The following is an 18,597-nucleotide window of genomic DNA, read 5'->3' on the forward strand; positions in this document are numbered from 1 at the left end:
ATATGTGGGCTTTGTGTGTATTAACTACCAAACTTTAAGCTGGACTAACTAGTGAGTAGCGTGGGCTTGTGTGTGTGCCTGCAGTAATGAAATTCTATTCTAACAGCCAAAGAGAAAGAAGGGGACTTAGCTGTCTGTGCTTTATGTGAGTACTGTGTCTAAGTGTTGTTGAAGGCAGCACTTGGCAGGGGCAGCCTGTGAGACGAGTCATGTCCATGACCTGTCTCTATCTACATGGCTGTGTGTCTCTGTCTATGTACTCAGCTGTGCTACTGGGGTATGTGCTCAGGTTGAACCTGCAAGGAGAAAGCAGCAGACACGTGCCTCAGTCTGGGCAGAGTCTCTAGGCCCCCAGACAGCAGGGCAGGAGTGGTCTTGGCCTGGAGCAGCTGGAGAAGGTGGCTACATTCTTCATTTAACATACAGTTTACTGTATGGGAAGAAGAAGCTGGATGTAGGAAAAGGACAGGGTTCTCCCGAAGGGGTTTCTTCCCTTCCTGACAGACTTCTTCCTGGACTGGCCTTCTGACGGTCCCTTCTATATGCCAACTTTAGTTTATGTTCAGGCTATTGAGTCAGACAACTTAAGGAGTGGTTTACATCCACAAGCAAACTAAGCAAAAATAATGATCATGTTCCCATGGGGACAAGGATTGATATTATGACTATCTGTTTCCTGGGCTATATAAAAAGAATAGGGGATTTGTTTGTCCTTCCATTTGCTGTCATGCCATTCATGAGTGCCAGCAAAGAGGTCAAGCACAGTTTGACTTTTAGAAGATAACTGAAAATCCCTGAACATAAAAAACACTTCCATGAGATAACAGAATTTTATTTGATATTGCCATAGGGAAATGATAGACAAAGATTATACGAAGTGTTATTAATAGTTTAAGGTGAAGGTCAAATTTGAAAGAGCTAAATTAGGAATTGATTAGGCAACTATCAGCAATTTTGACCCAAAAGAGCCAAAAAAAAAAAAAAAAAGATTCAAGGAATGCAACATTTCTCTAAGATATCAAAAGTCTTTGCAAACATGGGCTCTTTTGCTAGGGCTCAAATTTAAGGGCAAATCTTTAACTGGGAGGTACTTTGTAATTCCTTTCCTACTAAAAGCACAGAATTGGTCATAAGAAAAGACGTAGATCTGGATGGTTTTGTAAATACAATAATATCCATAATTTCTTCTGTGTAAAATTTCTGACTTCTTTTTTGATAGCATGCATTGACAAATACAGATTTTCATGGTTGAAAGAAGTTCTTTTTGAAACAGACCATTATTGTCATGGTTTGTTTTTTAACATTATTCACAACGTTTGAATGTATTTTGTTTTCAAATATATGAGGAAATAGATGACCATGCTAATTGATTCAGCAGATTTTGAAGGGGGGATAATATTGTGAGGTACTGGGAATAAATTAAACAATGTTATTTATAAGTTATATAATCTTGTAGTTAGGAGCTCTTTTTTCCACATTTCAAGTTTTAAAAACAATCCTTTCTATGTGAGTCAATTTAACTCATATACAAGCTTTTGTTTAAATATTAAGGTATAATTGATCATGATACTGCACACACAGATCTGATTTACTCTTTATCAGTAGTTGCACACTCTGTACAGGCTCTGCTGCCTTCAGTAGATTTTGATTCTATTCATATATCTGATGTCTGTAACACAATTACCTTTTCTCTTGCTTTTCTTCTTTCTTTTCTAGATTGAATGTTCAAGTATATCTGACTACTCAGAAAAAATTATCAAGGCCAACCACTTGGACAACAGTAAGGAACATATAAAAATAATTTTTTTAGGAGAAAAAAGAGATAATGTTTTTCACTTTTTCTGTCTTGTTTATGTTGTATGCTTAATATATAAATGGTAGTTTTGTATTATGTATTTATATAAATACAAAAGAAAACAAACTCATTCTAGGCACTATAACAAATCCTCACAGGAGGAGTTACTTCTACATTTACTTCTAGGCTCACAGACAACAGATGTAAGTGGGACTTACCAGCTGTTTGATTTAGCAAAGCAGTCAGAAGATTGCATACTAGAGCTGAACAAGCATCAGAATTCCCTTTTCAAATGAAATCTGCCATTTCAATTCCACCTTATTTCATAAATGGAATCAAGATGCATACACACATGCACTTTCGTAAACTGAAATTTAAATGATGTTATGAACAAAAAGTATTCCAAATCAATACAGATTTACCAGAGTTACTTCTGACTTACAAAATAGATATTTAAAAGAAAAGAAAAAAACTTACTGAAATACACAAACACAAATCAAAATAATCAATTCTCACATTAATGATATCATTGAATTTTTTTTCTTTCTTGAAAGGAACCTGTTGAATTTCCCAGAGATGTGGAAATATTTCAAGTTTTTAAAAATATTAAAATGCCCCCCAACCTATTGAAAACTCTGAACAAAAAAAAAAATCTCCAACCAGCTCTATTTCATATCTTCAGTTCTTCAAATCACAACACACAAGATCTCTTTGTAAGAACCTGAAGAAATCTGGCTTTTTTAACTGAGGTTGTGACACAGTTCTTGTTTAAAGGATTTTTTTAGAGAAGCTTGTCTTTTCTTCAGAGCAAAGCAGGTTACAACTAGCTGGGCTGTATCATTTTCCTCTCCTCTTAGCTGTGTCCATGCTGGTGCTGTGCAAGTGCTCGTTCAGGACTAGTTTCCTGTTCTGTTTTAGATCTGCCCTAATTTTTATTGCTATCACTGCCAGTTTCTGACTAACAAGTAGCTGTTTGGGAAGAGAGTTTCTCATACATCATGTGTATTCAAATAGTGTGGAAAAAAAAAAAAAAACACACAAAGAACATCACAGTGACATGGTACATAATAAGGCAGACAGTGTATGTAAGAGCTGGCTCACAAAAAGAAGGATGCAAAGGTCTGGAAAATGCTCTCCTCCACAATAGGGAGAAGGCACTGAAACAATGTCAAACCTCAGCTTGATTAGTCTGCACCTGTAGTGCAGAGCAGATTCCAGTTGGGGGCTGGAATGGAGGCTGCAATCTGTCCCTAATGCTTTGCCTCCACCACTCCTTCACAGTCACTCTCTGCCCTTGCTCCAGCATGGGGACCCTTCCACAGGATGCAGTCCTTCCTAAACTGATCCTGCATGGGCTTCCCACAAAGAGCAGCTCTTCAAGAACTGCTCCAATATAAGTCCATACCATGGGGTGCAGTCTTTCAGGAGCAGGCTATGGGTTACCCATGGGCAGCAGTTCCACCAGATCACCTGCTCCTGCATGGGCTTCTCACCATAGGCATCAGTTCCAACCAGGAGTCTGCTGCTGCAGAGGCTGTCCACGGGCTGCAGACTCCTTCAGGCCTGATCCACCTGCTCCACACATGGACTGCAGCATGGAAATCTGCTCCGCCATGGTACTCCATGGGCTGCAGGGGGACAGCCTGCTTCACCATGGGCCTCTCCACAGGCCACGGGAACTTCTGCTTTGTCACCTGGAGCACCTCCTCCATCTCCTTCTGCACTGACCTTGGTGTCTGCAGGGTTATTTCTCACTCCTCTCTCCCAGCTGCTGTCCTGCAGCAGCTTTTTCCCTTTCTTAAATCTGCTCTCACAGAGGTGTAACTGGTGTCTCTCATTGGCTTGGCTCTGGCCAGCAGCAGGTCCCTTTTGGAGCTGGCTGGAACTGGCTCTTATCTAACATGGGGCAGCTTCTGGACTCTTTTCAAAGAGGCCACCTTTGTAGTCCCCTTGCTATCAAACCCTTGCCACATAAACCAGCATACCATAAATTAATTTGTGTTAGTTTAGATTTCCAGCACCAGGAATTGCACGTGAAGGGACATAGTAACAGAATACATTGTATAGAACTTGACCATGACAGTTTTGAATTGTTAACAATTCAGACAGAATTGTCAGTCTAGAAAGAATTGATCTCAATGTGCACATAAACATATATATTCATAAAGCATTCTTGTTTTGCTGATTCTCTACAAGAATTGTGCATATATTCAAACAGTGAGTTTTCAAAAAAAAAAAAAAAAGTTTCTTGATGCTTGGAGCAGGACCTTAGGGTAAATTCATTATGAAAGGAAATGGAATTTTAGAAAATCTAACCTATGGTACAATTGACTTTTCAGATCACTTCAGTTATTTAATTCTGACTTCAGAAGATTGGGTCAAATATATTTTTAGTTTTATTTCTGAAGAACAGATGACCAACATAAATTTCCTCTGTGGGAAAAGCATGAATAGACAACGTTCCAATTCACAAGCAGACACATCTGAAATTTAGTGATAGATCCAGACCTAATATAATCTGTGACTCTGTAATTCTCCCTTACAAAGTATTTGGTTTGATTTTCTATAGTATGGATAGACTGATCCCAAGAATCAGTAGTCTGAAACTATTATAAAACAGCTGAATCTTTGCTGATGTAACTGTTTCTATACAGTCCAAAGTTGTAAGGCTATAATGAAATGAGAAACACCTCAGCTCACCTGTGCTTAAAGGAAGAAGTCCTCCGTCTCCTACTCCCCTTTCCTTCCTACGCTTACTTGTGGTTTACATTGTGCTGGCACTGTCGTCTAGTAGACCGCTCCATTGTCAGATTCAGCTCTCTGGTTTAGTGAGTTTAATTCTGGTTTAGTGAGTTTAATTTGTTCCAAGAATGGTCCAGTGTGCTCCAGAAGTTTCACATGGCATTTATCTCTGCTTCTTTGTCCATACTTTTTCCAGGCATTCTTCCTCATTTAAACAGCAGCAAGTCCTTGAAAGTGTGAATAAAGAAGCAGAGACTACTCTCCTGTGGCAGGACACTGGCTAATTTACACATTTTACACTGACACACATTCACATTCATATTAATGTTAGCAGTACTGACCCAAAGGATATTATTGCTCATGGCAATTTTTCCTTTTTTCCACCTATTTGTTGATAAAAAATGCAGATTCAGGAAAAGGGGTTGAAACAAGAAAAAAACTGCTGTTTCCAGAACAGATGCAATACAGCTGGGGACAGCACAATTTGTTCCCACATGGTGTTTTGTGATGATTCCTTGAAGTAAAGGGAGGTGGAAGGAACTGGTCTTGCTGCTGCTCACACTGTGGCTGTTCTAGGTATTAACAGATGGCTTCAAAGTCTGCAGGTGTGTTACACTGGCAGCTGTTAACAGTGCTAAAATTGACTCCAGAATAATTCTTTCAGGAGAAAAGAGAACTAAAGAGAATGACTGAACCTTATAAACATGAAGAGTCTGCAATACAACAGATGAACTATTGAACTACTAATTGCAAAAGGAAGGAGTTTAGAGAATGGAAATGAGAACTGTGTTCTTTTCCAGTCTGAAAAAGAACAGAAAAAAGAGTCCTCTCATCAGCTGATACTTTGTGTTACCAGTCTGAATCAGAACTTCCCAACTTCTTAGAGGGCTATTTTGGATTAAAAGTTTGTTTGCAAATAAAGTAGTCACATATGGTTAGAGTAATACCAATACTGCATGTATTTTGGCAAAATGAAACCTCATTTTTTCCTCAGTTATGTTCTAAAAATCACTCAGCCTACACTCCCACGGTCAAACAGCTAACCTAGTTCTAGCTAAATGAAAGTATCTTCATATACCCCAAATTGAATGTTGAGCACTTTCAGCAATAAAAATTGCCATCAATAAAAATTACCAGTTATTAAGAGTTATACAGTCATTCTGTCCAATAGTAAGTGAAAGTAAAATTTTCACTTCGCATTTTTATTTCTAGACTTAAAGCACATCAGTTACTTTGTGAAGGAAGAATACAACACCATGAGATTTTGTCCACTGCAACAAACAACATAAATAGCAGATGAACATAAGCTGAAAATTATTTTTTTCTAGAGAATTTGGAATAATTTTGAAAATATTTTGAAATATATCCAAAAATTTCAAGAATGGTGAATTGTGTAGTGATCCTATCAGGAAATTATTTGTTATACGTGAACTACATATAGACTGGTATTTAATTTTCCTTTAAGTAAAATATCTACTATTATAAACTAGTTCTGCTAATAGACTGTCGATCTACTTTTGCAACATCCCCACTCTAATGTAAGTAGTTTACAGTATTGCCATTAATTTAATGAGCTGTGTTATATATTGTTTCTGAGAATCTGATACTATGTTACATCAAACTTCTGTCAAGCTTTTTGAATTCCTTGAAACTCATATGTTGACAGAACATTTGGCAGCAATGTTTTCTAGAAGTCCCATTAGGTAACTGTGGAAAGCCATCCATGTCTAAACTGGAGAGAAGATTCAGACTGAGAACACCAGTATGTTATAAAAGATGAAATAATGAAGCAGAGAGAAAGTAAAATCATTTTTAATTACAGAAACATGTTTGTACAAGTTTTCTTGATTGCATACTGTCAGGCTGAATTTGACTTTTCTCAGTTGAGTCAGCCCCCAGAATTCATGTAATAAGCCTCAGTTCTCTCATTATGAAGCCAGTATAACATTTGAAAAGCAGATGATAATTACGTTCTAGTTCCATAAATCTCTAATATCTCAACAATGAGATCATGAATGTGTAACCCTACAAGAATGTTTAAAGGATTCTAGGTGGAATTTTTGCATTAAATAGTTAGTAATCTAGAAATCTACTAAATTCCATAGGGCATGTAAAATGAGATCATGCAGGTAAACCAGGTAAGGCCTCATTTTTCTGTTGTTTCTGTTGTTTTTGATCTATGGGCTTTTTTTTTTTTTTCCTCTTATACTGATGCTAAAACTTGTGTTTATTGTACTTACTGCAGAGAGCTTTAGTGTATAAATCCTTTGAGTCACATGAGGTCACCCCTAATCTACAGGCATTCAAGAACAGAATGATTTTGAAAAGGTCAACCTGTCATTCACCAGCAAGAAAGTCAGGTGTTTTATTATGTGAAACATATTTCTTTGGATTCTTTTTTCAGTAATCACAATATTTAAAGGTAAAGTGGAAGAAGTTGAATTACCTGTGGATAAAGTAGACATCATCATCAGCGAGTGGATGGGTTACTGTCTTTTCTATGAGTCAATGTTAAACACAGTCATCTTCGCACGAGACAAGTGGCTGGTAGGTGCTTTGCATGTTATGCTCCTTTCTGGAACAATCAGCACTTATTTTCTGACTACAAGCCTTCCTCTGCTACTGTCCCCATAACAAGAGACAATTACATCTCCAAATGCAATTTCTTAGGCTTTAACAAAGAGATTAACAAAGGGAATCTCAGTAAAAGAGATTTGGTTTTGATTGACTGCTGATGTAATTCATATAGACACTATCTAATGACATTGCCACAGGCTGCAAGAATTGCTGAGATTAAAGCTGATGTGACAATCTGAAGGAAAACAGTAAAGGCATGCAAGGGGTGCTTGTCTGTTTTTCGTATGTGCAGTTCAAAATGTGATGTCTTTGTCAGGTGAATAGATTACGAGATCCATTTCCCCACAATTCATCAACAGAAACCAGGAGGGCTAATGTTTCCAGACCGAGCTGCTTTGTACGTGGTAGCAATTGAAGACAGACAGTACAAGGACTTCAAAATTCACTGTGAGTACATGCCTAACAATAAACACTTTCTATTGTTATTTCACTGAAATATTTGACTTACAGTGGCCTGATTTAATCTCTTCAATGACAAAGTTTTGCAAAAGCCAAGAAATCATACTAACCGGGCCAGAATCCCAATATAAACATAAAAATTAAGAAAACTCTAACCTTGTGATAAATCTGGGAAACTTTCAGTAATTTAAAGCACACAAACGGAAGATATGTGAATAAATGATGTAGACCTTATTTAGAGTTATACTGATACCTCTACATGTATTTTACAATGTGTATTTTAGAAGGTTTAGTTTTGTTGTTGTTTTAGTAAATATATCATCCCACATAATTGCCATTAAAGTTAGAGTCATAGAATGATTTGTGTTGGAAGAGACCTTAAAGATCATCTAATTCCTACTGCCCAGGCCATGGGCAGGGACACCTCCCACTAGATCAGGTTGGCCAAGGCCCCATCCAGCCTGGCCTTGAATACCTCCAGGGATGGAAGTAAATCTACCATCTTTTAGTTTAAAACTATCACCCCTTTGGTAGTGAACACTATCAAAAAGAGAATTCTTGCCATTCAGGTGCTGAATTTTTTGTATTTAAAATAACAAGAACAACAGAATAATTAATAAGATGCAATTAAATTGTAAAGGTTATGAAATAACCTTAGAATAAATTATATCTCAATAATAAGCTTGTCAAGAAGAAAAAACATGTAATGGTTTTTAAAACACAATACGTGAGAATTTTAAAATGAAAAATAAGGGTCAGAATATTCCGTTCACTTTGATGTGAAAAAAAAATTATAAATTTTTTTGCTTTTAATTCACAAAAGCATAAAATTCACATTTCATTTACATTTAAAATGTGTTTTTTGTTGTTGTTGTTTTTGTTTTGTTTTGTTTTTTTCTTTTCCCTTTAAGTTTCATTGAATAACTCATACGTTAATTGACCTGTAGAGGTCATCTAGTCCAGCCTTCTGCTCAAAGCACACCAGATTTCAAATTCAAGTCAGGTCACTCCAAAGCCTGTCCTGCAGAATCCAGTGATAAGGCTTCCGTAACTTCTCTGGGCACTTGTGCTAATGCTGAAGCACATTCAGGAGCAAACATTGTGAATGTCTAGTCATAATTTTCCTTGCTGAAACTTTATTATTCCTCTTTACCTGAAATGAATCTGATTTTTTTCTATCTTTCTATGGTAGCAGAGAGCAATTAGATCCCTTCATTAAACTTCACTGTGCCAGGCTAAGAAAACCCATTTTTCCTGGAAATGTCTCATATCTCCTCAGTATGTGGTTCACTTTTATCACTATAGTGCCATACACTGGGCTCAGGTTCAACTTGTTCTCCCCTAGCTCTCTCAAGTTTTGAATCTATTTCGTCATAATAGAATCATAGAATGGCTCAGGTTGGAAGGGACCTTAAAGATCATCTAACTCCAACCCTCAGTAGATCAGGTTGGCCAAGGCTTCGTCCATCCTGACCTTGAACACCTCCAGGGATGGGGGCATTCACAGCTTCCCTTGGCAAGCTGTTCCACTGCTTCACCACCCTTACAGTGAAGAATTTCCTCCTCATGTCTGGGCTAAATCTATCCACTTTTAGTTTAAGACCATTCCCCTTGTCCTATCATTATCTACCTGAGTAAGGAGTCCTTCTCCATCTTTTTTGTAAGACCCCTTTAAGTACTGAAAGGCTGCAATGAGGTCTCCCTGGAGCCCTTTCTTCTCCAGACTGACCATCCCCAGCTCTCTCATCCTTTCTCCATAGGAGAGGTGCTCCAGTCCTCTGATCATCTTTGTAGACCTCCTCTGGACTCGCTCGAACAGGTCCACATGTTTCTTGTGCTTGGAGCCCCAAACCTGGATGCAGCACTCCAAGTGGGGCCTCACAAAGGGCAGAGCAGAGGGGGACAATCACCTCCCTCGACCTGCTGGTCACACCTCTTTTGATGCAGCCCAGGATGCAGTTGGTCTTCTGGGCTGCAAGGATGCACTGCTGGCTCACATTGAGACTTTTGTCCACCAGAACCCCCCAAGTCTTTCTCCGCAGGGCTGCTCTTAGTGAGTGCTTCTCCCAGTCTATACTACTGTCTGGGATTGCTCCGACCCAGGTGCAGCACCTTGGACTTTCTGAACTGCATGTCTTAAGAACTGCATGCCAATAGGCTTGTAGTTGTTAAGTTGCGTCAGGAGGTCCCAAACTTGCTCTTCGCTTACAGTGAGAGGGACTCTGTTCCCCCAGCCCCCACCTAGAGGTTCAGGGACTCGAGAGATGTGGGAAGCCTGACCACTAAGACTGAGGCAAAGAATTTGTCAAGTACCTCTGCCTTCTCCACATCTGTCATTACCAGTTCTCCATCCTCATTTGCAGAGGTGATATGTTCCATCAGTGTGATTTGTCCTACCACATTTCCGTGATAGCAATCCAATCACAGTTTTCTAATTGCACCGTGGCTTCCAACTCTTCCTGCTTGTTTTCCCATACTGTGTACATTGGTGTAGAGGCACTTCAGATGGGCTATGGGCTGCATCGCCTTTCAGAGAGGTCCTTCCTAAAAAATGGTTTTGATAGTATGAGCAAATTCTACATTGTTTCAGTTTTCCTTTTTAATTTGGCTCATATTAATTTACTTTTTAGAGTGGGTCAATTTCACATAAAGGTATTTTCTGTTATGGAAAAAAAAAATCACAAAAATGCCTAAACAGCTCTATTAAGAATATAAGCTTCTGTAACATTTGTGGGTCCAGCCAACCTGCAGATAAAAATGCTAACTCTGCATTCTTTTCTACTCAAGAGCCTCTCAGAAAAAGAAGTTTACTGTTTCTCTAATCAAATTCAGTTGCGATAGTTAGAATTGCCAATGCATATGCCAAAGCTACCTTGGGCCAAAGGAATCCCAGTGTAGTGGGGTGGTAAAAAAAAGGTCTCTGTAAGTGCAAGGGAAAATTATATCAACTCCTCAAGTACAGCCTAGATTTTTTCTCTTCACTTTTGTGGTGACCTTGACAGCTAAATTCATTACAAAATTTATAGATTCAGAAGGATGCTTATGGCATTCATTCTGTAAAAGAATCAAAGCCACAGGATTAAAAATTCCCTTTTTTCATCTCTATTTTGAACTCATTCCTTTCTAGGCCTTGAGCCTTTTTCTTTTCTCACAGACAATGCACCTGTTTTTAACTCTTTTTTTTTTACCATAATTTAAAAAAGCTTCAGGCTTTTTTTTTTTTTCTAAAATTTTATTTTCTTTTAAGACACATTCTTTTCTGGTTTCACCTGATTGGTCCTCTCTTTTTATACCTCCATTGTTTACTCTGTATTCAATTATTTCTGTCTCTCTACCTATATGCATTGCTGCCTTGTTTTTGTTTCTCTTTTTGGTTTATAACTCCTTGATGGTGTCTCCTTACATTTCATTTTTTCCTCTCTTAAGATGGGAGACAGAGTCTTGTATTCCCAAGAGAGGCAGGGCTGAGTATTTCAAAGTGCACTCAGAAAACTTCAAATTAATTCTGATTTCCCAAACACTTAATGCCACAGAAGGCTACTGTAGTCAATTTGATTTCCTGCAAAATGTAAAACAGAATTTTATCTTGTAACTCCTTTGATATATTTCTAATATAGACTGTGGTATATATTCAAAGGCATCCTATCTAGGCTGAAGTACATCAAGTGATGGAGACCTCAACTCTGTTAATGAACTTTTTCTTCAGGCTTTCCTTGTTAATCTTTTCTAAGTAAACACATAAAAACAAACGGCTTCTGTAAATGTAATCTGAAGTTCCCATATAGTCACAGTACCAGAAACTAACATTTTGATCACCAACCCCCCTGAAATGTTGAGAAACTAACAGCCCAACAAAAAGGTAACATATCAGAGAACTATTCATGTCCAGTTTAGCTCCCATTTAGAACCACAGAGATTTTTTTTGCTCATACTTCATTTTTACTCATAGCCCACTAGGAACACTGGTAGCATAAATGCTATGTTCAGAGGAGAAAAGAAAAAAAAAAAAAAAGACATTTCAAACTTGCATACTTTACTTGTTTTCAAACATTTTTTTAAATGTTCACTGAATTTTTCTAGCTGGCCTTCTACTCAGTACAGGCTGTAGCCCACAACAACTTTGTGGCTTTCTTTTCAGTCTTTCAAATGGATTGCTGAATGGAACTTGATTCAGATGATTCATAAGACCAGCATTTCACTTTTTTCAGGCTTTTGTTTTCATTTTGTGAAGAGATTTATAAGCAGATCCACTGTACTGTTTCCTAGGGTACTGTTTGTTCAAAAAACAAACAAACAAAAAAAAAACACGCAAGAGGCATTTGTTGGGACAATCAGAAAAGTTCAAACACAGAAGATCGGCATGGCTTTTAAATAGTTTAGAAGGAGGATATTTTTGCTTTTAGTCATAGTGTACATGCAGATTAAAGCTTGGATCCTCCAAATATTGAAATACACATGTAATTCTACTCCTTTCAGTAATTTGCTTCATAAAACTAAAAATTACTTAGATAATTAAAAGAGTATGTATACAAAGTGCTAACCAAATAACAAACTACAAAAATAAGGAAATACAACCCAGAAGGAATAGGAAATACTTCTGAAGGCTATTCCCAAGTCTCAACCTGACATGCTATATTATGTGATTTGGGGCAAAACTCTCAAATATCCAAAACTCTGAAAATCTACAACAAATCTCATATAATATAGCATAGGGAGGATACCCAAAACCAAAGGCCACTTATTGAAAGATATACATCGACAGTTATTTTGCTGTGACTGCTTTATCCATAAAATATGATATAGACTACTGTGGCAGCAAGCAAAGAGTTAATGAGGAAAACTGAAATTTAGCTGATCGTACAAATAATTTCAAAGGAAATACGCTTTGAGAAACAAAAAAATATTTTTATTATTACTGCTGATCTTTGACACATCTATTTGCATTGACAGGGTGGGAGAATGTGTACGGCTTTGACATGACCTGTATTAGGGATGTTGCCATGAAGGAGCCTCTGGTGGACATAGTAGATCCAAAGCAAGTGGTGACCAATGCCTGTTTAATAAAGGTTTGGTAATTCCAAATACACCTAATTATGAATGTTTATATCTAACTGTATAATTCTTTGGAGACCTTCTGCTTTTGCTTTACTAATATTTTTGTATGCTTTTAACCAGCTACAGAAGCAATCATCATAGAATTCTATCACAGTAAGAAGGAAAACTGTACAAAGTTTTAAATTAGTACTGGTATGTTGTACATGCATAGCTGTCCACTGAGCAGAACAAGAATATTAATATCTTGACTCCTTATGGAATACCCAAAAGTGAGATGCTTCTTTTGACTCTGTACTTATCTGGCTACTTCTATAAGTGGATGTCAAGCTGTAACTTAAGACTTTTATAATAATACATGTCCAAATACTGGATAAATAGATACATGGTATTTTTAGATATGAATTTTAATTGCCTTACCTTGTAAATAGAGGTTGAAAATTACTGATAGCAAGCTGCTGAAAAAGGCTATTTTAATTGTTTGGAGTAAAAAAGACTGAAGCATTGATTTCTGAATTGGTCAGCTCTGGGGAAATAACACTAGTTTATTCCAGAACATGAGATCAGAATTGGAACCTAGTTTTTGTGCAAATTTCTAATTTTTAGCCTTATCGAGAATGTTACTGTGCTCTTTCAGCCCCAACACCTGCAGCCAGGGATTAACTTGTCCCCTGTTCTACGTATAAGACAGAATGGTCACTACTCTCTGTTCACAAGACCATGTTAAGAAACTGTGGCCTACAGGAATGCAAAGCTCTAATACTCCTCCCATGTTATGTGGGACTACTCACATGAATAAGGCTGTCTGCTTCAATAGCAGTGGCACGATCAGTTACATGAAGCCCAAAGTTTGCTCATTTATCCCAAAGATTTAGTTCCATTTTGTTCTTTTAATTTTTTTGCCAATAATAAACACAATATTAAGTTTTCCTATACACAAGAAATAAAGACATACCTGTTGTCTGTAGAACCTTTACTGAAAACAGCAAAAAGGAATAGAAGATAGAAACTCTTTGTGCACACATATGTGCTAAAGGGAATACAAGATAGTTGTGTCTAAAAACAGCCCAAGCCAGAAAATAAGTAATTGTTTAGATTCCATAAAATATCTCTGGAGAGCGAGAGATCAGGTGGCAAAATGGACTGGTTTCTTTGGTAATAAACAGTTTTAAAAGATGCATGCTAATTTGAGAATAAACAAAGCAATAATGTTTAATTGTTCAAATGTTTTATTATGGCATTTCAAGATTGTATGGCTGATTCACAAAGGGTTTTTTTAGGGGTCAATTCAACCTGCCTGCTTTAACAGCTAACTTAGGGTGCCTACCAGATGAATCTAGGTTCCCTGTACATCAGTCAGTAGATGGACTAGTCGCTAGATGCATTCTTAATGGACTAGCCGGAGCCCTGTTCTGCAGTTATTTCAGTTCTCAGTTTAGATGCTCTGAATTGTTATACAAAACCAGCAAAAGAAAACAACCTCTGTGTGCTATGTAGCCATGACACTAACCTAGAATGCTGGACATGAGTAAAATTTCCTTGTTTGTACTCTTCAGGAATGGGGTGTAACCCAAGTCTTGAACCCCTCAAGGAACTCTCTAACTGCAGGTGCACTGGTGCAGTGTGTGCAAGGAATACAAGCAACTTCTCTGATATGGAAACACTTCTGCTTTGAATGATCTCTTAAATATATCCCAGGGGCATAGGAATTTTCCTGGAGGCCTCTGAATTCCGGACAGGGAATCTGGCAGGGAGGGCAGTGGGATCAAAGCATCTTCAGTGACAGGTAACCAGAGTCAATAAACATATCTCAGGAAAAGTGTACAAATGACCTTCTTATGGTCTACTACTTTCAGTAACATTGCTTGAAAAAATTAAGTAGTTTGTTTCAAATTCAGTATAACAGTTACGTTCTCTTCTCTGATCCCTTTGCACATTACAGAAATACACCTGTTTGTGTTGACTCAAAACTTTTTTCTCTTCATTAATTTTGATTTGATGTCAGCATCAGAGACTACAATAACAATAAATCAATTGGCCACAGAGCTGTAGAAAAACCTGCAATTTGAGTGACAAAAACTCAGAACCATACAAGAACGAAAGATATGCCACATCCAGTTTATAATAAAAAATACTGTTGGAAAACACTTCTGAATCTCCTCCACTGTCTAGCCACAAAGAACAAAAAACAATCTTCCTCTATTCTCCCATTTGTCCCACACATTCCAGGAATAGTTTAAAGCCCCTGCAGGTCACAATAGCAATTTGAGATTACATAGTTTAATGTTATTTAAAGCATGAACCACCTTTCTTTCGAAAAGAAAAGAGAAAGAAGAGAAGAGAAGAGAAGAGAAGAGAAGAGAAGAGAAGAGAAGAGAAGAGAAGAGAAGAGAAGAGAAGAGAAGAGAAAGAAAAGAAAAGAAAAGAAAAGAAAAGAAAAGAAAAGAAAAGAAAAGAAAAGAAAAGAAAAGAAAAGAAAAGAAAAGAAAAGAAAAGAAAAGAAAAGAAAAGAAAAGAAAAGAAAAGAAAAGAAAAGAAAAGAAAAGAAAAGAAAAGAAAAGAAAAGAAAAGAAAAGAAAAGAAAAGAAAAGAGAAAAGAGAAGAAAAGAGAAGAGAAGAGAAGAGAAGAGAAGAGAAGAGAAGAGAAGAGAAGAGAAGAGAAGAGAAGAGAAGAGAAGAGAAGAGAAGAGAAGAGAAGAGAAGAGAAGAGAAGAAAAGAGAAGAAAAGAGAAGAAAAGAGAAGAAAAGAAAAGAAAAGAAAAGAAAAGAAAAGAAAAGAAAAGAAAAGAAAAGAAAAGAAAAGAAAAGAAAAGAAAAGAAAAGAAAAGAAAAGAAAAGAAAAGAAAAGAAAAGAAAAGAAAAGAAAAGAAAAGAAAAGAAAAGAAAAGAAAAGAAAAGAAAAAAGAAAAAAGAGAGAGGGAGAAGGGGGGGCGGGGGGAAGAAAACTGTGTGGAAGGAGAAAGGGGGGGAGAAAGGCGTGTGTGGGAGGGAGAAAGGTGTAAGGGGGAGGGGGAAGTGTGTGGGGAGGAAAGTTGTCGGGGGGGAGAAAGGTTTTTTGGGGGGGGTGAAAGGTGGGAGGTGAAAAGGGGGGGAGAAAGAATGGGGGAGAAAGGTGGAAAAAAGTAATGATTTTTAATACACATTCTTGTTTATCAGAGAAAAAAAATGCATAATTGCAAAGCAAAACCAACCTATATGCTCAAATATCCAATACATTGAGACATTTCCACTATTTTGGAAATATCTTGATTCACCTATATGGAGCCTAATTTCAAAGGACCTGCAGTATTTTCTGCAAAAATCTACCTTTGCTCAGAGAGACATCCAGCCACACAGGTGAGGCACTTGTCTGTGAACTCCAATGACTCTTATGTCCTTCTCCCATCATAATCTTGACCCATGAGTTTAGAATAAGACATTTTCCTCTTCACACTCTGAGACTTTCCTCTTGCTTCACTGCAACTTGAGAGAGCTCCCTTATCACATTCCTTTCTTCCAGCTTCTCCTGAAGTAAAGCAATAAGCACCTATGCCATCCACTTCTCACCTTTCTTTCTAGGTTATTTTGACTAGTTCCTAGTCTTCAAACACTTTTTTTCTTCTCCATTCTTTTCTCCACATGAAAATCTCTCTTGCCTCCACTAAATAACTTTCCCTGTCACTCTTTCCTCTCCAACTATCCTCCCCACAGTCTTTCAGCATCTTCAGATTTAACTCTGCCTATGCCTCCCTTCATCCCCCTGCCTCCCTGCCCCGCCAAAAAAAAAAAAAAAAAAAAAAAATCCAACCTAATAACTTCGGGATTTCGTCCTGTACAAACAGGAAAAGCCGTCAGAAAGCAGCAGTCCAAGGCCTCTGCTGTCTTAAAAACCCCAGCTACACTTGCTCCCCCATTATTTTGTTTAATAGAAACTAGCATATGCTATGATACCTAGTGAAAACAAAACAATCTCTGATAATCAGTTCTTCCTTTCGTTGCCCATCCAAAACACACAGAAGTTAATGTTGTTTGTTCTCTTCCCACATTAATACTGCACTCCTTAAAAAAAGAAAAAAAAAAAAGACCTTTCTCATTTCTCTAGCAACTAATTTTACTGATTTTATTTCTCAGCCTTCAAATCAATCCATTTCTGAAGCTGACAATATTGTTTCTACCAGTGCTGCCTGTCCCCCAAGTCTACATCAGTACATGAATAGCACTGTCTTCACTGTCACACCCTATGTGTGGGTGATCATTTGACCCTCATTGTCCAAATCAGTGGAAGAAAAAAGAAAGGAGAGGAAGAAAAAACAAAACAAAAAGCAATCAACCTCTTTCACCCTTCCCCAATCATAGTCCTTATAGAAGTAGAAAAAGAGGCACTGAGATTTGAATGTTTATCTGATCTTCTTGCCCACCCAATCCTAGCTGAGTATGTAAGTGTAGCGCACCCTAGAAACAACCTTAATTAAGTGAGAAAATGGGTCAATCAGCAAGTCAGCATTTTTCCCACCAGTAGACACAATTCAGAGCCATTTCTCCCATCAATTATGTTTCGTTCAGCTAGAAATTATACCATTCAAACATCATAGCTGGCTACACCTCATCTGAACTTCACTGTAATCACCCCTGTGATACTAAATTATATTCTATACATCATTTGCTCAGTCCTAAAGCAATTCTTCTCACACAGCCCAAGAATTAAATTTGTGCGTTTTATAAAAACTTAGTCTCTATCAGTCCCTCTGCAACACTGTACCACAGGATGCCTCACAGTCTTTCATGCAGCATCAGCCACAGCATGGACATCCTTATTTAGCTGATGTTTCTGACACTTTTGTCATTGCTCAGCTTAACACATTTTGATTTTATAATATAATTAGGAGCTATATTTTGATGAGATCCCTGCTTAACTATGACCATTTTGTTGTTTGTTTCGTTTTTTTTTCAGTAAGTTATTTAAAAAGAAATGTGGTAAATCATGACTTTTCTACTTATTTTATGCAAAGGTAGATTTATTCTCTAGACTGTTAACTGTAATCAAGCAACATTCAATGAACAGTGACATTTAATATCAGAATATATAGTTGACAGAGTAAGATTCAAAGGGATCACCAAACCAGGGATCAGACCAGGTTCAGAACTGAAATTCTTATTCCTGTTATGCTTTTTTTTATATTTATCTTCTTGTGTGTGTGTGAGGAAGAACATTTGAAGGCTAGCCCAGCTCTAAATGACCACTTACAAGCGTGGATCAGTTATAAGCTGTAGTGACTCACAGTGCCAATGCAATATAATAGAATCACTTTTATTACAGTTATTCTTCAGCAGTATTGTGAATTAGATAGACCGAAACTATAGCTTGCTTAAATCATCTCACTATAAGTTTTCAGATTGTCAGAAATGCATGATACGTGACCCATGCAAAGGGCTCAGTAACTGAGATGTGGTTGAATCTTCTGATGTCTGTTTTTGCAGACTTCTCTTAGATTATAGAATGTAATCACCAAAAGATCCCTCTATTCTGCATGGACATTCCAGTTCCTACTCTGCATTATTGCAGTGTATGTCTGAAGTAATGCTGGTGAGATCAATGATATGATTCATAGTGTTGGTCCTCATGTTGGTGGAACAGAGGAAATTTGGATTTCTGCTTACAAAACTTTTATTTCTCTGTCAGCATGGACAGTTTTGTTGTTAAAACTGATTCTCCTGATAATAGAGAGCAAAACAGTTTGAGGGTCTCCTGCCAAATAAGTCCTGACAAGTACAGTAAGGATAGTGAAGCCAGATACACTTAGAATACCACAAAGTATGCTGATAGGAAAGATTTCCCATAGCATTCAAATATAATTGATAGTATTTCAGATGTAGTATCCTCCCTGTCTTGAGTACCAGTCTTGTTAGTATTGCAGACAAAAGCAATACCTAGCTGAGAAAATCAGATCAGTCTAAATAAACTCAGTTTAAGCCTTGAACAGTGAGATTTGAAT

General features: G+C 37.4%; 1 protein-coding gene across 3 annotated transcripts in view; it reads left to right on the plus strand.

Moving 5' to 3' along the window:
• Positions 1 to 18,597, plus strand: part of PRMT8 (protein arginine methyltransferase 8) — a 75,547-nt gene that overhangs the window by 49,692 nt on the left and 7,258 nt on the right. For 2 of the 3 annotated variants that reach the window (XR_007159709.2, XM_013199976.3), the window contains exons 4-7: positions 1,717 to 1,780; positions 6,942 to 7,084; positions 7,474 to 7,561; positions 12,524 to 12,639. Coding sequence is in view for 2 of the 3 variants with exons in the window: in XM_013199976.3 (XP_013055430.1) it covers positions 1,717 to 1,780; positions 6,942 to 7,084; positions 7,474 to 7,561; positions 12,524 to 12,639 (411 nt within the window). In the remaining variant the exon portion in view is untranslated. Of the gene's footprint in view, positions 1 to 1,716; positions 1,781 to 6,941; positions 7,085 to 7,473; positions 7,562 to 12,523; positions 12,640 to 14,181; positions 14,412 to 18,597 lie in introns of those variants that run through there. The other variant, XM_013199977.3, reaches the window with a different exon arrangement.

Source organism: Anser cygnoides, chromosome 1 (assembly GCF_040182565.1).
Source record: "Anser cygnoides isolate HZ-2024a breed goose chromosome 1, Taihu_goose_T2T_genome, whole genome shotgun sequence".
NCBI lineage: Eukaryota > Metazoa > Chordata > Aves > Anseriformes > Anatidae > Anser > Anser cygnoides.